This window comes from Papaver somniferum, chromosome 7 (assembly GCF_003573695.1).
Source record: "Papaver somniferum cultivar HN1 chromosome 7, ASM357369v1, whole genome shotgun sequence".
In the NCBI taxonomy this organism is placed as follows: Eukaryota; Viridiplantae; Streptophyta; class Magnoliopsida; order Ranunculales; family Papaveraceae; genus Papaver; species Papaver somniferum.
The window spans coordinates 30040357-30062152 of record NC_039364.1 but is presented as its reverse complement, the minus strand read 5'-3'; the positions used below and the strand labels follow the sequence as shown (position 1 = coordinate 30062152).

At 36.1% G+C, this 21796-nt stretch overlaps 2 protein-coding genes across 3 annotated transcripts; both read right to left on the bottom strand.

Annotated features, from left to right (window-relative positions):
- Positions 1-436: 436 nt before the first annotated feature.
- Positions 437-9007, bottom strand: LOC113296839 (pre-mRNA-processing factor 39-like). 2 transcript variants are annotated; one of them, XM_026545196.1, is made up of 14 exons: positions 8766-9007; positions 7969-8326; positions 7619-7719; positions 6855-7087; positions 6059-6226; positions 5231-5579; positions 4557-4700; positions 3902-4054; positions 3694-3810; positions 3467-3547; positions 3217-3366; positions 1543-1845; positions 1159-1281; positions 437-799 (listed from the first exon to the last, which is right to left on the bottom strand). In XM_026545196.1, the coding sequence occupies exons 2-14, from the start codon at positions 8297-8299 to the stop codon at positions 674-676; spliced, it is 2379 nt and encodes a 792-aa protein (XP_026400981.1). In that variant the 5' UTR covers positions 8300-8326; positions 8766-9007; the 3' UTR covers positions 437-673. The 2 variants fall into 2 exon arrangements, with proteins under 2 accessions (XP_026400981.1, XP_026400982.1); XM_026545197.1 differs by having other exon boundaries at positions 7619-7707.
- A 191-nt stretch (positions 9008-9198) lies between these two features.
- LOC113300634 (probable folate-biopterin transporter 9, chloroplastic) lies at positions 9199-13155 on the bottom strand. The gene is made up of 3 exons (XM_026549839.1): positions 12484-13155; positions 10221-11650; positions 9199-9671 (listed from the first exon to the last, which is right to left on the bottom strand). The coding sequence occupies exons 1-2, from the start codon at positions 12986-12988 to the stop codon at positions 10554-10556; spliced, it is 1602 nt and encodes a 533-aa protein (XP_026405624.1). The 5' UTR covers positions 12989-13155; the 3' UTR covers positions 9199-9671; positions 10221-10553.
- Between the last annotated feature and the right edge of the window lie 8641 nt (positions 13156-21796).

Here is a 21796-nt window from a genome sequence, read left to right as displayed (position 1 = left end):
GCAATAATACATCTCCAGATAAGATTGTTTTCCGTGCCAGGCTAGCTCAGCTAGCTGAATTTGAGAGGAATCGCAATTCTTCAGGAAGTTTAATTAGTGTCCATCCTATGCAAACAATACTGGTGGCGTTGGCATAACAATTCGCAATTTTGCAGGTGATCACATGGGGTCAAAATGCATCTACTTGGCAGATTCCAAGAATAATTGTTGATGCTGTGAACAAAGAGTCATTCAGTATGGTTGGAGATTACGAAATTTGGTTTTAGATATAAAGTCGTTATTTAGTCAGTTCAAATTTTGGAAATTTAGCTATATTTCCAAAAGGAAAGAATAAAGTCACAAATATTCTGTCAAAATTTGCCAGAGTAGATAGATTGTGTGGAGTTTGGTTGTTAGTCCCTCGACTCCCTCCTAGTAATATTATAAATCAGTTGCAGGAGGATAAAAGCTATGTAATAAATTCTCTATAATCAATTCAATCTTCAGTTTCAAAAAAAAAAAACAGAATAGTACCAGCACTAGAAATAAAAGGTATTGGCACTGCAAACAAGATCTACAACCCACATGCGGTTGACCTTAATAATAATACAAGGACGGAAGAACAAAAAAACAAGGGAAAGTTGAGACAGACTACAGTGGCAAAATTGGGGTGATGCAATCAATTTTGCTCATCTCAATAGTAACTTCCGCTATAGTAAGGTGCTCCCGCAGCCTGAGGGACTGGAGCCTGTGGGTGAGTTGGAACAACTGCTGCTGCTGCAGACGCCACTGGCTGTGCATAAGGTTGTTGCCCATAAGCCTGCCAAAAACAGAAACAAACCCACTTGTGGTTGACTTCGTAATCTCCAACCATACTGAATGACTGATTGTTTTTTTTTTTTTTTAAATAGTTCACTTCTCAAACAAGTGAACTAAAAGCAAATCTAGACAGGTTTTAACTGCAACAACCAATCTTAATCTAAAGTAAACAGTTCAGCAGAAAAACAATCAGAGACATATTGAGCAAAACCACAAAGGACGAAACAATGTCGCCACTCCTACTTCGGAGTAACCATGATGGAGCACCATTGAAGGCAACCACATAAGAGATAAAGTTACCAGGTGTCAACTATCCTCACCAATTAAAAAAGCATATAAAAATCAAACAATAATTTTTACCTGAGTTGGATATGTTGGAGCAGGAGTATAAGCACCATAGGCTGCAGCACTTTGAGGTGCTGGGGCAGGCACCTGAGGTTGAGCATAACCGCCTCCATAACTACTATATCCGGCATACCCAGCCTGTAAATAGAAGAAAACAATAACACACAGTAAGTATATCGAAAATTCAAAAAATTCAATATCACACCTAAACCTCTATGACAAACAGTAACTATATCGAAACCAAATCGATCTCCGGTATACCAAAGAAAAGATAAAGATTAAACCACTGAACCTATATCCTGAGCCAACAGTGTCCCAGGAATCATATGAATGAGCTTGGGCAGTGAGAATTGCGAATTGCAAAGAGAAAATAGTTAGCCTTTAACTACGAATTCCCACCTGTTGAGTGTAGCCAGAGTTCCATTGTTGTCCCTGTGCTTGTGAAGCCTGGTTCCAAGCCTGTGGTTGAGATCCATAACCTGCAGGCCACACGTTTTGCGCTGCCGGATATGCACCCATCGCAGATGGAGCTGGTGAAGGAGGACCCCCATATGACTTAACCAGTTTTGCTTTATCTGATGCTAAAAGATCTTCAGCAGACCGTTTTCTCGATTCGGTAGTGCTCCTGTGACATAGAAAGAGCTTTGAATGTCGATCCTCAGCCTTCTTGATTGACTGTGTGTCTCCAAAAAGACCCAGAAACTACAAAAGAGAAACATAAACAACCTCAAACTTGAGTTTTCCATTCATTCCAACCACACTGAGAAAATAATTGTTAAGACCAGAAAACTCAAATTTATGACAGTCCCTTCAAATGTTTGAAAACGTATTAAAAGCACGTTTATCATAAAAGCAACAACGATGCTATTGCTGGTGAACAGGAAAGGATAACATGAAACTTGTTGACTTCGGTAATAACACTTGAGTACAATCTTCAAAGAAAAAGTTATTATCTTATCAAACAAATGACACCACAAGATACCTTCAGCCAAAATAATGCCTGAGATTGTAAACATCATTTACCCTGACGCCACGGCCATTTCACGATATCTTACACACTCTAGTTTAATGAAACTCATCATGATTAGATAAAAGTCCCAGCCAAGTTACTCCTTTCCAAATTCTAGCAGACCAATTAACTACCAGATAACTACCAGACAATGAGCATAAACATTTAAGCTTACTTAAATCATTATCTTGATACGGACCTAGGAATAAATGTAACATCTTATCTTATCTTATACTAATATAAAGAAAAGAGGTAATTGTTTGGTGAAGCCTTTTCACATGACAATAATACCCCATTAACTAAGCTTTTAGTTAATATTTGTATATTTACTGGAATGCCATTGTTTTAAAAATAGATCAAAAAAATTAAAACTTAGATATCTTTAAAAATACACATCAGATTTTTGCAAAATTAATATATTTGGAAAGCTCTTTAAATTATCTACGTAATGAGTACAAACAAGGATATTAAATTTTTATTTTAAGAATTTTTTTTTTCATTATTATCAAATTTGGTGTTGTTAAAAGAATCCAATTCAAGCATGTGCATCGCACATGTGGCCTTACTAGTAACTAATAAAAAATTCAACATTTAAATATTCTTGTAAGTTTGACTTTTCAGTTTGAGGTGGTGTCTCGGGTTCCCTGACACCACCTCAAACTGAAAAATGCAAAAAAATGCCAGCAATTCTGATTTCGTTTAGCCCTTGTCGCAAGAGCAAATTCCTTTTCAAAGGCCAAGATGCAGCGTGCATCCAGTACACATTCTAAGCACCCGATGTTTTTCACTGGACAGAGGATATACAAAAAGTTCCGGGACCATGAAATCGAAGGATTTCAGTATCGAAATGTATCAATCTTCCAAGGGCCCCTTCCAACTTTAGTGAGTTTCTTTGTTGTACATTGGCATCACACTCACAAAAGATCAAATTTCAACCCCCGGAAAGAATTTTTGACAAAGGACAGTCTATGAAAGTATATTTCTATCAATATAGGTGAGGTCAAAAGGCAAGAGGCTAAATATTATTACTCGTTTCTTTAACATCTTGCTAAGCAAAAGCTTACCTCTGTAAATATGCTAGATATTTCTTCTCTGTCAGTGGTACTTGCGCCATTATTATTATCAGGGCTAGGCATTATGTACTTCTCTACCAACGAATCTAGATAATCTATCCTCTTCGGAACTGACTGAATCGATTCGAAAAGTATAAAGGCCTGCACATACCAAAGGAACACATCAACCATGATTAGTATAAAAGCACGTTAGACTGTTTTGAACTGATGAAACAAGATTACAAGAACGACAAAGATATACCTCCAATATTGATTTCGACAATTTTATGTGCTCTAGAGCCCCAATAAGAACTTCTCTAGATTTATCCACCTCACCAGCAACCTGCAACAGTAAAATGTAACAAGCAGTCATATTACGCAATGTAAAAACTAACATGTTTCAACATTCATAAGTGCTCCTGCACGTATGCTTTATGTAAGAAATAAGAATCCTAGCATACAGAGTCGATTTTTAGCACTTTCACTCACCAGGTACAAAAAACGTGAATACTGAACAAACAGCATAGGCAATATTTGAGACTGCTCTTTCCCTTTTTCAGTGGCAATAGCCTGCTCGTACAATGAAAAAGCCTCTTCCGTATTACCCTGTAAAACCCGAAAACAGCATAAATATAAAAATTATGAAGCCAAGACAGTGGGAATACTGGAATCTACAGAAGGCTGTAAGAAATCTTACTAGTCGATGTTCCATGTTGGCATGCTTATTAATTGCATCTAGTAAACCGGGTGAGATTCCAGAATGCACAAGTTGATATGCAGCACGAGCTTCCTGAATATCCCCACTCTGCTCTCTGAGTCTAGCCGCAAAAAGATGAATTTCTGGCTGTCTCTGTTGAGCATGCATGACATTAATGAGAAATTAAAAAACTGCTAGTATGTTTACAGAACTTTGGCAAGAATATGACTTTAGAAACGAAAATTTAAAACTCAAAACTACCCACTAATCCTCTCTTGGGATTTTTGTTGTGTTGACACCAACAAGGAAGGGCTTGATCGTAATAACGTTACATGTGTATCTTTGCAGTTCAATGCACAAGATGGGGATATAGATACTAGCAGTTTTTTCCAACTAAATTCCTCCTAAAGTCATACTAGATCCAAAGTATTGAAAATCAATTGTACTAGTTCAGTCCAAAATATGTGCATGTATGGACACCACTATCAGTGTCCTGCAGTGGTACATGTATCCTTGTAATACAATGAAATACAAATACATGATGTTAGGGAAGAACCAAATTTTTTGTCTATTTCTTTCTCCTCTCCAACAATTGGTACAATGTGAATACTGGATAAAGATAATTCAAGAAAAGTGAAACAGAATTGTGGGATACCTTGACAAAGACTTGAGTAGCACGAGCAAGAGCATTATTCGCAAGATCCATGCTTCCTTTAGCTTCCATGCTTAGTACATACCGTATCCAGAACTCAGGATAGTTGGCGCACGCAATTAGGCATCTTTCATATAACTTGACAACCTATGTAGCAATGCAAAGTGTCACATTCTAATTCAACATGTACCAGAATATAAACTAACACAAAACATAGAAAAAAGGGATATGCATAAGGAGTACTCCTTCAGCCTGTACAAGGAGGCCCCTCAAATACGAGAGGGACCCTCCTTTCTTGCTAGAGATAGATGGTTATGGAGATAAAGATACCTGCAGGTATGAGATTCGAATTTTTAAAAGGATAATATTTGCTATACAACAATGTACCATTAACCTTGAACATCCACTGACAAATGAGGGTTTGAAGTACTTAGCCTCACAGAAACCAAATGGTAGGACCCATGCTTTAGCATCAGTAGTTCATTTTCCCGTTTTAAAAGTTGCTTCATCCAATGCTATGGCCAATAAAGTATATAATGCAGCAATATGACTTAGCTGTAAGTCCATATTCATTCGAAGCAGTACCAGAATATACAGTTAACAAGATAGAAGAACTAAAATCTACAACCAACTGAAGATGTGATTGTCACGGGGCTGCTAAATGTACTCATGCATACCTTGTTAAAGTCGTCTTCTCCTTCTATAAAGTCAAGATAGTTATGCCAATTCTCAAGCTCCGGGCCATTGAGAGGGCGCACATGGAAGTAAGGCCTCCTAATATCTGTTTCAAAACCAACGATCTTGGAGTCAAACTCTTTAGCTTTCTTGTACATCTCTTCCCTAACGGCGACATACTTCTCCAACTCCTCTGCTTCTGTTAAGCCAGCACTAACAGGTTTAAGAGAATTTTCTGGATCATCAGGGTTAACCTCGCTTTCAATGCCCTGGCCACTAGCTTCAGCAGCAGAAACTTCCTCAGCGGTCCTAATTTCTGATAAAGGCCTACTTCCAGCCAACTCCTTGAAGCTGAGACAACAGAGTAAGCAATAAAAGAGATTAAAGTAGACAATAAGCATCAGGTACAAAACAAAAAATTTGAGCCCTGCTAGCTACAGGTAATTGATCAAAGACTGAAGATGAGATTGAATATTTTTTCAATTCTAAGTGGTTTAAACAATAAAGAGATGACAAGTCTAGACCAAGGGTGGAATGCATCTGACTCCATCATGTGCATGGTGCAGGAGGATGGTGACGACCAGGCACGGATATTATCAAAATTAACAAAAAAGAAATTGCAGAAAGCCAGAAACAGTAGCAAAACCAAACTAGCTAGAGCCCAAAACATACATAGTATGTCAATATATCGCAACATGCTTAAAATAAAATCAGAATATGCTAACTCTTGCAACTCAATGATACACATAACATGGAAAAAAGAAGATGACATAATTTACAGCTCATGTGAGGCAGAATGTCGGATGGAGGAACTGTTAACGCAGAACTACCTGGTGAAATAGCGATCAAGTTGTTGATTAGGACTTTCCAGAATTTTTGTGTAAATCGTAGCAAGGCGACCCCACTCCTGCTGCGAATATTCATACTCGATAAATTTATCCCAAAGAGGATATGACAGATAATCAGTCCCGACATAAGCCAAACCCCTATCGAACAGCCTGAAAAACAGAACATGGAGCCTTATTATGTACAGAACACGGTTCGGGAATAAAAGTAATGCAACCATCAGAGCTAATCGAAGTGTGTTGAAGATTAAAAAAAGAAAATTCACACTAACGGCCTACGACAACCCGCTGCACTTACCTTCCTGGAAACAAAAACCATATATGTCCGTAATGAAGCAGAGATAGGCCATCTTAAACCCCTAACTGAACATGATCTTCCAAGCAGCATTTTGTATATCGATGCACGCATGAAAGCCACAACGTGCCAAACTTTAAGAGAGCAGTAACAGACTGAGAACTATGTGACTACTACAGACGCCTTTGGAGAAATATAAAGGGATTACTCAAAATGAGCCCAATGTAATGTAATAGAAGTCCTATAATGATTGAACCTATTAAATAGTCTTAAGATAGGTTTTGCAATTAGAAAATCACTATTTTAAAATGCATCCCCATCAAACGTTCCACCAAAAAACGGAGGTAGCACTGTTGCAGGTATACCGAAATAAGATTAGATTGAAACATAAAATCAGCAAATTCACATCTCCATGAAAAACCCATGGGTACGTGATTTCATCTCCAACAAACATATGTCAACCAAGAAGAAGAAAGAAGTCAATACCTTCGAACAGTCTCAGGATCTTCATAATTCGACGACATGGAAAACACACAATAATGCAACCAAATGTCTACAGAATAGGTCACGGATACAACTGCCCGCTCATACACCTCCACGACTTTGTCGACAGAGGCCAGGCGTGCCTCATGGTCTGCGTACTTCTTCCAGTAACCATAACACAAGGGGAATTCGGCTAAAAATGCATCATAAACTTTCTCGATTTTTGATATATTGTCCTGCCAACATGAAGATTTAAATTCATTAATCCATAAGGAAAAACTAGGAGAGGTGACTATCAAGCAATTCCCAGTCGTAAAATAATACAGTAAACCTTGCAAGTGAATGAGAAGCTATTAATTAAGATATCACTGCTTTAGCAGAATGACGTTTTTAGCATTAGCTATAAATCCATAAGGAAAAACTAGGAGAGGTGACTATCAAGCAATTCCCAGTCGTAAAATAATACAGTAAACCTTGCAAGTGAATGAGAAGCTATTAATTAAGATATCACTGCTTTAGCAGAAAGACGTTTTTAGCACTAGGCTAGCTGTGCTTAAGGCATTCCAGAATAGGTAATTGACGACGGACATTTTAAGCAACAGTAAATAAAGCTTCAGACAATAATCATACTAGCAGAATAATACAGAGGTGGAGATTACTCAGGTGCCTTCTTTCGTAGGAAGCCGAAAAGATATGAGACCAAAAATCTGACCAGTGTAACGATGCTAAGGAAAAATTTCTAGAGTCTGACTTCAGAATAAACGTACCTCTGCCACCTTCTCTGTCTCTTCAATTAGTGCAGTCCAAGCATTGAAATCTAATGAGTTGGACTTGACTATGCTCCACAGTCGCTCTTCTGCAGTAGAAACTGCTGAAACGTTAGACATAATAAAATCGTTAACCTGCAGCATCCTCACTGCAATCACATGATATCATTTTTCCTCGTCTAACACCTAATGTGTAAAAGTTATATTTTCCCATTTCATGTCATACAAGTTTCGCAGAAACCTACATATCAACTTCCAACATAATGTACTAGCACGAAGCTATGGGACTGAACAAAGGATTGTTGAAAGAAGAGAAATCTCAGGTAATGAAAAGAAAAAGAGAAACATACCAGAATCAGCCTCCAACGGTTGCTCGCCAACAGCCTCTCCAGATGCATGTTGAACGTTTCCATTGGCGTCGTGATTAGTTGTTCCATTGCCGTTTACAGAAGAATCATAAACTCCAGCTTGCAAGTTTTCCTGGGTAACATCTATGGTTTTACCACCATCTTCTGCTGAGGTAGTGGGTGCTTCATGCATAATTATATTGGGATCTGCAGTGTACGTAGTTTGATCACCTATATTCTGATCCATGGCATTTGAGGCCACGTGCTTGTAATCACCAGATGGGTACTCCATATCAGCAGAGGCCGGAGTAACTAGAGTTTCACTATCTCCCATTACTGTAGTTCAAGATAACTGATGAAGCTGCAATCACACAATTCCAGAATTTAACAAGTAAATAAATTAAAAGGACAAATCACAGTGATAGATATATACAGATAAAATCCGATGAGTTGATTTCCCAATTAAGCAACCAAATTAAATTAGCTGCAGAATATTAAAATCTCTTGATGATGCTTACTAGGAAATTGTGTTTTTCTGAGTGATTAATTAAACCCTAAAACTACCAAACCAACATTAGAATGAGATTAAATCTTACAAGAAAAACGTATACCTAAATAAAAACTAATCTCTACAAAGTTGTCGGTTGAATATAAACCCTAAATCTTCACCAAATAACAAAACCTAGGGTTTTAAAAGGAAAACCTAATTCGAGGAAGAAAAATACCAAGAACAGATTAAAAAAAATAAAAGTAAAGAAAAGAGAGTTTAGTTACTTGTAAAGAAGGAGAGAATCACGTACCAAAACAAAGACGATGAAGAAGAATACAGGAACAGAAGATTACTATTGATCCTTAGATGGAAGCACCAGCAGTGGTGTTTACTCGATTTTTATAGTAGAAACGGAAGTAGAGAGGCACTGGCTGTGGTGGTAGAAAGGAAGAGAGAACTCAACTCAAACTCAAGGGACAGACAATCCACTTCCTTATATTTTCAGTAGGGAGGGAGAGGAGGAGGAGGATGTTGTTTGCCTGGGAAGCTGGATGAATGGATGGATGGGTAAACTGCCCTAGATCCTTCCAATTATAACCACCGTGATGGATACGTGTGATGTACGCGTGTCCGATTTCTCAACCAGGCGGGCCTATGAGGGTACGTGGGCATGCCCAGGGTGATGGCTACTGAAAGTATTTGAGTGAGCATGCTCAGGATACATTTGAAAAACACTGCGGTAAGATTGCTCGATCAAAATTGATAATACTGATATTTTTAGCTCACAATCAATATTTACAGGATAAGGGCACAATGAAAAAAATTAATACTTGAAAAACAACTTTACATGATCCTATGATACTTAGCACCAAGAAGGAACATTGGCTTCCCATGGGATCATTCACGCTGTCCTTCATTAAGAAATGCCACCTCGTTTTGCCATTGTGTCCGAGATATGTAAACATGCTTGAATAGAATTTTTTCATAGTAAAGTTTGATTCTTCTCGATCTTGACATCACAACCCACAAACAGCTCTCTTTTAAAGGCCAGAACACCAAAGGATGCTTAGATTTTTCTCCATGAGAAGAACCAAAAAGCAAAGGAAATTGGGCCTATTCAACTTCGGTGCGGATGGAAACTCTTGTAATCTTCTTTGACGACGCGGATCAATTTTGGTCTTTGATCCGGTACCAATGCCAGGAACATCCATCAGGACTGCAATCGAAAAAGACATGAGTACAATTAGACCAGGTCATAGCAAACATGAGACAATACCCCACCCATTGGGTAAAATTGTTACACCCAGTCCTAAATGTAGATGGACTAAAGTTCTAAGAACAACATTAGAAATCAAATAAAATGTTTTGAAAATATACTTATGCACATAAAATAGATTTAAGTACCACAGACATAGATAATAATAATGGATTAATACAAGTGTTAGTCAAGACCCTCGCTAGCAAATATTGTTTCTCCACAAGAAACCTCAACTAGACGCTAAAAAGAACCAAACAGATCAAGTCATACACTCAATAGTAACTAGACGCTAAAAAGAACCAAACAGATCAAGTCATACACTCAATAGTGAATAGAAATTCTGTGAAAGCAAATTGATTGATACTATTTTTAAATGTAGATAGACATTGCAGACTAATCTTCAGAACCTGCCCAATTGTCCATTTTCAGTCTTTTACATCACTAAAGTTAAACTCATAATAAAGTTTATCAGGGAAACCATAAATGTCAGAGTTCAAAAACGCTTACCAATTGTCTCAAATCTCGGATGACTCATTGCACCCAGAAAAACACCACGAGTGTGTCAGCAGCTTTTCCAAGTTATATCAACGAAAATCTGGATTGAATCCACATTTACTTGACATGTTCCTCATCTTGGAGACACCGATCCTTTTGATAACCAGAAACCCATTTTCTTATGAACGTGTTTCTGGTTATCAGGAACGGAAAACCACAGATTATATGACAGCATATGAAAGAGTTTTCCCTCGGTAAATCTTAATTCTGCACTGTCTTAAACATGGCATCTGTTGCATTTCAGTCTGATTAATACTCCAGATTAACCTTTTCCATTTCTTTCTCTTATTTTCTTTTATGTTCTCTTTTCTTCATTCTTCTTATACTTTTCTTCTTTTCCTTTTCCTCTCCTGAACGTGACATGGGTAAATAAGCAATCCACCCCAAAGGAACCAAAGCTGCAACAAACTGTAGTATAATGCCCAGTTTCAAATTCAAGAAATCGCCAGATGATACTCCTAACAGAGAAGCCAATCCAACACCTAAAAAGCCACTAATTATTGAAGACAAACAAAAGGCTGAACCTAGGAATGAAGCAAGTGACCCTTCGAATCCGGGTGGGCAGAGATTCATAAATAACACTGAGAAAGGTAGGAGCCTAAACTGAGCAACAGTTTCTGCTAAGCCAGATAAGCACAAAACAAAGGCCTTGTTTGGAATTCCAACTTTGAGATTTATCTGTCCTACAAGTATCAGATCAAGGAGAAGCAATGTTGCATACACAATCTGAACCCTGCTTATTAGTGTTCTTATTGGAATTCTTTTCCAGTATCGATCATATAACACAGTTGCAAGTAGAAGCATCAGTTGACCAACAACTTTAGACATCCCAATAACTGAAGCATCCAGCTTTAGGCATTGTGTTTGATAGCAGAAAATGGTTCCTGATAGAATGGGAACCACGAGAATCGAAGCTACAATCCAACAGAGAGGGCGTAAAATACTCTCATCACTTATAATCGTGATGATATCCAGAAACTGCTTGTGTAGATTTTGAAAGAATGACTTCTTTAGGATGTAGTTAGCCGACGGTCCTGGTAAGCCAAGGGAATCCTCTCTTGATGTTACGGAAAGTGCTAGCTGACAAGAAAGTAAGAGCGTGAACAATAGAAACATGAAATTGGGTTGTTGTGTTTTGCTTAAGAAGTATCCACCAAATAAGTTTCCAAAGATTCCCCCAGCAGCGAGAGCCATGAATGCGTAAGACTGCAGGCCTCTAATTTTCTGTTTTTGTCCGTACTCCGCAACAAGGGCGTCTTTTGTAACTTCTGTAATGGATGCTCCAAGGTTACCAAGCAGCATACACGCCATCAATATTGGAAGTACATCCCCCTTAACTGGGATTAATGCAAGTGAACCCCAAGAGAGAACCTGCAAAAGTGCTGCACAATGTAATTCAATTATCAATAACTTATGATAACCTGAAAACGGAGGCACTCAAAAAGCCTCAGAAAGAATCAAAACCCACACATTGTATCCAGATTAAAAAACAAAAAACAAACACACTTGACGAGAAGTAGATAAGCAAATCTTATACATTCAAACAGGAGCTTGGACTCCGTGATACTTGATGAAAATGAATCTCCTTAAATGTGAGTACCGAAACGGCCTAGTCTCTTTAAACGTGGTAGTGAACTAGACTACTACTTCAACAATTTATTAGATCCACACTTTTTACAGATCCGCGAGTTCCTATTTCAGACCTACTAGACTCCGCCCCATGCTTGGCCAACATTTCACACGCAACCAACGGTGGATGTATTAGTTCGCTGCCCCTGGCTATAACCAGATACATAATTTTGCAGAATCAAGCTCTACATGACCCTTAAGCTACATGACACTGCATGCAAATATTCTACACTTGAGAGTACTTCACAACTACAAAAAGTCACCAAGTGATTTCTTCCCGAAAGGGTTCAACAATAACTCAACAGTTGATGATGCAATGCACATTTAACTCATGACTTAAAAATACATTATAATAAAATCCCATGTTCAAGGAATCTTTTTAATTACAAATACATTTGAATAAGCAAACAAATCTAGATAGTATCCTCCTGTGAAGTACATAAAACTAAACCAGGTGCCAAAAAGCAATCTACAAGTTAATGGTCAATCTATGATCTTAGTGATATGTATACCAAAGTTTCGTTAATCAAATATTTAAATGCAAAAGAAAAATACACAATTTAAGAAATGAGGATTCAGGACAAACCTCCAATGGAAATATAAGGCAATCTATGAGCCCCTCCAATGTAGACAGCATCAGATAAAATCCCATATAGAGGTTTAGCCACCATAGGCAAGATGGCAATATTCTGAACCAACTGCAATGTCGATGGATTTAGGTTAAGCGTATTAGCCATATCAAAATTCAGTCCTAACCATGGAAAACATCTAAATCCTTGAACCCAATACCCAAATCCACACAAAATCAACATCCCACGACCACTACTACCTACTTTCAACAACTCTGCTTCATCCTCTTTTTCAATTCTCTTTTTAACAATTCTTGTTTTTCTCAAAGGGAGTTTAGGAGTCAAAATGATGGGTTTTAAGAGTTGGGTCTTGGGATTTAATGGATTATTTGTTGTTGGAATCTGAATCGAAGAAGAAGAAGATGAAAGGTTTGGGTTTTGTTTGCCATGAGAACTGATGATGATTGAATTGGATTTTGCGGATGTTCGAATGATGATGGGGTTTCTAAATACATTAATCATGATCAAAATTAAACTGTACAGAGATGAAACCCAGGTTGGTTTGACTACCTACCAAGTACCAATAAACAGAGACAAAGAAGAAGAAGAAGAAGAAGATGTAGGAGAGTGTACACGTAAAGTGGTGACGATGCCTTCAAAGAGAGAAAGAATAATATGTGAGAGCAGAGTGATGGCATAGTTCTGCGAGAAATGGTGTGTAGAGGTAGGGACATGTGGAGATGCTAGAAGGTCGACTTTGTCTGTATCTGGATTTTGCTCATTTTCGGGAAACTAACGAATCACGTGTCTCACATATTACAGGAGAGATGTAGTAGGACCGTTATATAATTTGTCGATGCGATATTCTGCGAATAAAACCGAACCAAAAATGTATATGAGGTGGTCCAGGACTACAGTTTTGTTTACTTGATTGTGGTCCTCCTCTTGTAGCTTGTAGATCGACAGTGGTGAGCATCATTGAAATATGAACGGGAAAAGATAAGTTACCGACGTACTGCAAAGAAAAAAAGTTCGCCGGTTTTGTCAAGTTACACTTTGAGCTCCATGTTAGCAATTTGAGTCTTATCGCCTTGTTTGTTTGGGTCTCATTTGGTTAGATCAATTGTCTTTTCATTTATTTTTGATGTTTACCTGAGATCCGACGATTTGGCTCATACATCTGATTCTGAACTATTTGAATCAAATATTACCTTGTAGCTTTATATCTGATCTGTTAGGCATATATCTTACTGGATTCAAAAAAAATCTATAATTTTATTATTTAATAACTTTTTGAATCAGATTCGGATGTAATGAGTCGAATCCAAACAAGTCAACAAAAGATAAACAAAATAGTTTGCTAAAATATGTTTTATTGGTTATTGTTTTTGTACATTAAACTTCCATAAAAACAAGTTAGAATATCTTAATTTACTATTGTCAGGCATCCGCTAATTTATTTATTTTTACTGTGTTGCTGCTATTAGGGATGAATTTTTGTTCAACTTGATCAATCAATTTTAAATACCAAAGTAAGTATATAATGTTAATTTCGAAAGTGAGTTTCAGCATAAATCTGGGTAAGATGGCAAATTTTAGGCCTTAAATTCATTGGTGTACTGACTGAATTTGGGTCCGCTGACATACTTTATACCACAGCGAATTAGCGACATATTTAGGTTAAATAGCATGGTCGATATTATGTCTGTGAAATTTTCAGCTTATGGATCCAATTGTATTTTGGAAAGATTATCAATAGGGATACCAATTTACTTGAGAGTGTACCAAACTCCAAGTAAGACATAACATACTTTATCTTGGGAATGGTACACCACCAAGCAAAACGGTACCCCATATTAGTACTCATGGATTCTTAATGCTCGTATCTTTGGACAACATAAAACTAAAGTAAGGAGTGTGCAGTAATCAACTAATATCTTGATAACTTTCATTTTCCAGTCTTGTCTACGATAATAATTACACTCGAGTTGTGTTGAGGTATAATGTAGATTTTAAATATAGGAAACAATAAGTACCAAAAAGAAATCTTTTGATGTAGTAAACCTTTTAATTGATGAAATTGCAAATCAAGGTTTAAGCTTACATGGCATACGCATACATGAAAATGGTCTAAAAAGACTTCTAAATACTTAGAAAGCGATAAAGACATCTAACAAGAAGCAACTCGGTGAAAGATGTAGCAATCCCTATGAACATACTCAACACATGACTTAGATTCGTACCAATTTTTTTACGGGTTTCTAACCGAATCACCAAAAGTGGGGATCTAAAAAAGATAATATTATCATTTCATAGAAAAAAATGACATAGATGATATATACTAGCATATGCAAATAAAAACTATATAAATATAGTGTTCATGACATCAATTTTTTTTCTTTTAAGTAATTTTCTAATATCTTCGCTATAATAAGAAAAGTGCCGTTTTTTTTCTTTTTTTGAAGCAAAAATGCCGCTTTATAATAATATATAGATATATCATGTTAGATAATATCTAGTAACAAGAAAATTCATTATATATAAGTCAAGTGATATAACGTTGGAAACATGTATAACTTTGTTACATAATTAAAATATAAAATTATTTAGTGTTATTTACTTCGATTTTTTTATTGAGAAACAATACCAATGGGAACTCTTCGCACACCATGGAGTAATGCGTTCTTACGAATCACTTAAACTTAACAACCTTATGTACATGCAAGATAAATCTTCCTTCTCCACCAGTGCTTGTGTATCCCAACTTTCTCAAAAAAAAAAAATCTTCATCACCTTTTTCCACACTAGTGCTAGTGTTGTCCATCTTCTACGAATTTTTTATGGCGGCGTTAACTTATTTTTTTTGTTAATTTACTTATATTTACTCTCTTTTTTTTCTATGGAATTATTTGTATTAAGTATTAACATTGATATTACTACGTTTAGTAAAAAGGTGGTTTTGTTCTTGTATAATCTGATTTTTGACTAGACACACAGCACAGGCCGGTTGGTTGGTTTGAAAATAAAAGTACAATTTTTTATATCATGGTGTATGTAATCATGGCTAATAGAGATTATTTTTTTCACAAATAGCATATTGGAATATAGGTGGTACTTCTCTACACTTGATGTCACGGAAGGAGTCGATGAAGGACAATAAAATTGGAAAATCATTAGAATTGTGTTCTTGGAATGCCCGTGGCTTAGGCAAGTTTGTAAAGAAGTAAGAACTTTTGTTTTTTCACAGCCAAGTTCAACTTACAGTGGTACAAGAGACCAAACAACTAAGTTGTTCAATGTCGCATGTGGAATAATACACTCATTCAACATTATCGTATGCTACTACGATATATGTTTATTTATTTACTTATTACTTTTAAAAATGACACCCTTCTGCTCTTTGTTAGTCGTTTGAACTTTGAATGCTATAATGTGTTACAACTTATAAGTGTGCATGTGTCATTATAATCTTGTATAATGCATTTTACGGTTTACGATTTACTGAAATGTAAATGTAAACAATCTAGGCATTAACGTATACTGATTGTTGTTGATGTTCATCAAACAAGAAGAATATCGCCCAAAATCGGTGGATAGGTACACACACATCAACCGATTCTGGGTTGATGTTATTTGTGTTTGATGAAAATCAACAACAACCGATATACGTTAATGCATATATCAATCGATATATTAGTGTTTGGGATGATAGATGTCTACCAAATGGTGAAACATCAAAACCTAAAAACGATTATGCTTACAAAGAAATCCAAATAGTTTTTGATCTAACAAAAGGAAATGAGATCAAAACTTAATAAATAACATATTTTATAATCAGATGATTCAGAAAATCAAGCTTATTGAACCATATAGTAACATAGAGAGTAAGGACTGCATAAAATGGTTAGGGACTAGAGATGGTAAAGTCTTTGTCAAATCAGCATATAATCACTTATGTAATAGAAACTTTATAACTAACAAAGTTGAGTGGTTTGACATCTGGAACCTTAAAGTAATGCTTAGATTCCAGATTTTTCATTGGAAAACTCTAACCAACTGTCTACCAGTTAAAGAGAGGTTAGGTAGATTCATACCAATTGACACTCAATGTTCACTTTGCAACAATGTAGTTAGTGAAGATTTTCATCATTTATTTACTAAATGTCCCTTCTCATAAGCTGTCTTGAGGGGCATGTCTTTGACCACTATGATCTATAATGCTTATTTTTTGAGCTTTAAAGACTGTTGTGTTTTATGTTTAAAAGATAAAAATCTTAGAGAAATATATGCTTACATTATTTGGTACGTTTGGAAATACGAATGCAGAGTTGTTTTTGGTAAAATTAAGCCTAGTCCAGAGGATCTTATAAAAAAAAATTAGAGCCACAGTTTCAGCTAAATCAAGTTAAAGATAAGAAAAAAAAATATTAAGAATACTATTGTTTATGATTGTTATCATCCTCGTTGTACTTTTAGCAACAACTCTGTTAGAATTAATCGATATTACATCATGTTTGATACTATTTTTTCAAAGGATACGAAAAAATTTGCATATGCTTTACTCATGTTTGATTGTAATGGTCTAATATGGGATTTTGCATGTGGCTCGGGATACTACTCCTGCTCAGACGAAGCTGAATCAAGAGTCTGCAGAGAAGCTGCAGGATGGGTGAAAAAGTATAGATTAGCTGATATCATCTTCTTCAATGAAACTAATGAATCACGTGTCTCACATATTACAGAAGAGATGTCGGACCGATGCAGTATTCTGCGAATATAACCAAACTTATAAATTTGTATGAGGTGGTTCGGGACTCTAGTGGTCCTGTCGAAGTTGTGGATCAACACTTATTTTTGAGCATCCTAGATGCAGTTGAGGGGCCAGACTCCTGAGTCTTTTATTCAATGGGACCCAAAATTTTGAATGCGAAAAATAAGTTTCCAGGGTAACGCTTTGTAGGTATCGACGTATTGCAAACGGAAAAGAGTTCTTCTATCTTACACTTCGAGTACCAAGTAGGCAGAGCCACTTGGGAACATGGGTGTGAAACAGGTATCCAAATATAGAATTTTAAACAAAATAAGCTTATAAGCCCATTCATAGCGTGTTTGGATACCAGAAGCAGAAATCAGAAGTAGTGATATTTTACTTCACAAAAAGTCGACATTTTTGCTTCTAGAATACGTTCTGAAATTTAACACCAAAACTAACTTCTTGCTTATTCCTGGATGCTTGTTCTTCCAAGAAAATTTTCACTTTCTCATATTCATATTTCGCAGGTTTGTTCCTGGTTTTAACTTCTAGGTTAGCAATGTAAAGTGTCAGTTTGAGTAAGGTTTCAATTGGTCATTGTTTCCATACATTAGAACTCCACAAAAATAAAACGAAATCTCTCCTAATTTTTCGTTGTCTAGTATATCTCTTAATTATTTTTTCTTATTGTGTTGCTGCCATTAAGAAGGAATTTCTCTTCAACTTTGATCAACCATTTTTAAATACCAAAGTAAATAGGTCATTTTAATTTGGAAAGTGAATTTAAATGCGAGTTTAGGTAGAGATGGTTAATGTTGGACCTTAAATCCATTGGTGTCCAAATCAAATTTGGATCATCTGACATATTTTATACTTGGACTAGTAAACGGCATATCTAGGCTAAATAGCAAAGTCGAATTTTGGTTGTCAAGATTCTAGGTCACAAGGATCGTGTCGCTGATTTTGACAAGATTCCATGAAAGAGAAAATATCATTTACCTTTGTAATGGTACATCCCAAGAAAATAAGTACCCCTATTGGAAATCATGGATTTGGGTCATTGGATATATATTGATAATTTTTGGTCATTGAGCATATTTCATATTGTCAAAGACACGAGGAAGAACTTAGTGATTTTTATTTTTTATTTCTATTGTAGCCGTTCCCACACTCAAATTATAAAGGTGTTCAAGGGGTTTTATACCAGAGCGCAAGGAAGCAACTGGTGTATTTTTCTTTAAGGTTTGTCTTTCTTTAAAATTCAAATCAAATTTTGTTTCATCCCAAATAGTTTGTACTACACTCAAAAGATTCGGAATCACGTTGTTGTTTGCAACAACAAGTGCTGAAGTGTGATTGCTACTTAGAGTGCTTGTATTTGTATTCTAATTAGTCAATAACATAATATCTCTATAAAATTAATTAATATTGAATTACAATCTACAATTATTATTCAACCTCCAAACTAGAAATTGCTCTTTACAATAACAGTATCTTATTTAACTATAAAATAATAATTTATTGTAATATCGATAATATAATATCTACTTAAAATAATAAATTTTCAAACCTATTATTTTATAGAAGTTATATTGTACTATTTTTCTTTTGCTCATCTATAGCGGGCCTTTATAAAATTATCTTTCCCGAGGGAAATAAAATTAAAAGTAACCATGAAAGTTTATAATTTATAATTTAGGCTTGGGTTAACTTTTCTGAGCTTCCCATATTTTTACTTTATAGTTTACTAGGGCTTAACCTGTGCCATAACGGCACGGGCATAATTTATATTTAGTTATTCATTTTCTGATATATGAATATTAAATATAATATTTATTAATATCAAGTTTATCCTTCTTATCATCATAAAAGTAAAAGAAAACCCGATTAGATATTTCCATTCTTCGCTCTTCGAATACTTTCTAGTTTCTACTATTTTCCGCTTTGACATTCTCCCAAACTATGCCTCTCCTTTCTCGAGTTGTATTGTAAATCCAACCATGAAACTGTATTGTAATTAGTTTTCACATATCCCCCCTCCCAAAAAAAAAAACTTTATTTGATACGTTTTTTTGTTTATAAATATATATTATTGATCCTTTGAAATGGCCTTTATGCATGTTCCTTATTTCAGTGAACGATGTCTCAAGCCATGCATGAAATTATATTGGAAATAATTTTTACATATTTTGTCAACGATGTTAGGATCTTCATGGATCATAGGAACCTATTATGGGCCCGACCACATGTCACCGATGTGGCCCCTACTTGACCACCTTGGGATAAGAGGTGTGCAGTTTTAATCTAAAACTCATTGGTGCTATGTAAGGAAATTCCCAAACTTATTAAGCTCCACATGTACTCCTCTTCTTCCATGTGGGACTATCCCTATCTATACATATATGGTTTATCGCGCCACATACTCCAACAATATCCATCTTGGCGAGATTAAACCACTTCACCAGTCGAATCAGAATCCACCATATGATTACTATATGTATATGCTACCTGTCGATCATGATTAGTATCATTATGCTACTTCACGTTGAGTTAATGAGAAGGAAATCTCTAACTCCACCTTGACTATTTCCTTGCCTACCTAGAACCCTGCTCCATTTGAGAGTTAATATGTGAGACAGTAACTCCACCTTGAGCGCCAGTTCAACCTTGAGCATTTCCTTGCCGATCTAGAACCCTGCTCCACCTGAGTTAATGGGTGAGACACTAACTCCACCTTGAGCGCCAGTTCAACTTTTGAGTCTGACTCCACTTGCGTCCTAAACCGGGTGGCATCCACATCCACTTCTACGTTTAGACAGTATCCCCAACCATGGGCTTTGATACCAATTTTTAAGATCTTCACGGACCACCAGACACTACTCAGTTCGGACCACATAACCCCGAACCCCACTTGACCATCTTGAGGTAAGAGGTGCGAAATTTTTAACTAAAATGCCTCGGTGATATGTATGCAGATGCCCAAGCTTATTAAGATCCACATGTATTCTTTTTTATAACATGATGAACTATCCCTAGTTATACATATGTGGTTTATTGTGCCACATACTCCAACAACCGAGTGGAACCAAAACATTAAACTATGTAAGTTGTAACAAAATTACAATACTTGAACTCATTCGCCCAAGAATAATTGTGTAGATATTAACAATGTTCGGATCCTTGTTGCTTTTGCTCCTTTAAGAATAGTCTGAAAAGAGTAAAACTCAGAATTGATTTAACAATACACATCGTATTGTATGTTCTTACTATTTCAATGACATAATGAAAATCTAATTCATTCACTTAAGCTGTTAAATTTTAAAATGTTAAGTCATTTCTGATGGAAACCATTTTACTCAGATAAGATGTAGATCTAGTTTTTCAAAATTCCAATATATTATGTACATGATTCAACTCGGCAGGAAGAGTTCACTGAATGGAATAAAGGTAATGCCTTGTCCTTTCGTAACATTGTTTCCTTTCCAACATAGTTGTATCTAGAGTTGGTAAAAAGAACTGTTTTTATGCTTTCTCGGGAAAGAGTAATCTAGGGATGGGCTACCTCCCAGAAAACTGCTGATTAATGACCGCATCAGTGTCATTTGAAAATCCCACAATGTTGGATAACCGCAGTGACTAAGTGCGGACAATATTGGCGGAGGATCATGTCCTTACAAATGGTATTAGAGTCAACCACGGGTTACCTTTCGAGGGTGAAAGAGTATGCTTTACGGATTATTTCGGAAAGGTTCTCATGAGTGAGAAAAAAATGCCAAAGTCTAGGATGGAACATATTCCGGAGCCGAGGAAAGCTCCAAATTAAGTTGGTGGTATTATAATAATCCGAATCGCGAGGTAGGATTCGTCAAATGGAATATACAGGTAATAGTTTGTCCTTTACTAACACCGAGACCTTTTAAGCATAATTTGCTTCATAGTTTGCAAAAAATCTCTATAGTTAAGCATGCTCGATATTGAGTAATCCTAGGATGGGTGACCTCCTGAGAAGCTGTTGTTGGATAACCGCAGCGGTGAGCATTCAAAACCCCAGATGACCGCAGTGGCTAAGTGAGTACATTATCCGTAGAGGGTCAAGCCACTACATTCTACGACCTTACGCTTCCAAATGTGAGGTTATTCTTTGCATAAATAATAAAACCATGATTAGTTAGTAAGTCAAATCGTACCCTAATAACAATACGCTCTACTAACAATAAAATCTTTTATCCATCATCATTGAATAAAAATAACATTAAAATATTTATCAAGAAATGAGTGAGATTATGGGAAATTACTCACTGGACATCAATACTTGCCACTGTCACTATGGTCCACTTATATAATTGTTAGCCAATATAACTAAGTTTGATGCTGTTTTTTTCTTTCAAAAAAATGTACTTTGAAAACATATTTATGACAATATTTTTTCATCCTAGTTTTGGTAAAGATGTCATAAGTGATTTTTATGCAAAACACTTCCAAAATCTATCAATTTTAAAAGTGCAGAAGGAGCTTTTAAAAGCTTCAAAAGCAAACGCTATAGTTCACCATAATATTATACTTTATTTTCCAATTCT

Excerpts from the sequence above, each read along its gene's own strand:
- LOC113300634 (XM_026549839.1), bottom strand. The coding sequence starts at position 12,988 with ATGATTAATGTATTTAGAAACCCCATCATCATTCGAACATCCGCAAAA. Across the intron at positions 11,651-12,483 it reads GCCTTATATTTCCATTGGAG|CACTTTTGCAGGTTCTCTCT; the intron begins GTTTGTCCTGAA and ends TACATTGTGCAG.
- LOC113296839 (XM_026545196.1), bottom strand. The coding sequence starts at position 8,299 with ATGGGAGATAGTGAAACTCTAGTTACTCCGGCCTCTGCTGATATGGAG. Across the intron at positions 7,088-7,618 it reads AGACAGAGAAGGTGGCAGAG|GACAATATATCAAAAATCGA; the intron begins GTACGTTTATTC and ends TCATGTTGGCAG. Across the intron at positions 4,055-4,556 it reads CTACTCAAGTCTTTGTCAAG|AGACAGCCAGAAATTCATCT; the intron begins GTATCCCACAAT and ends CATGCTCAACAG.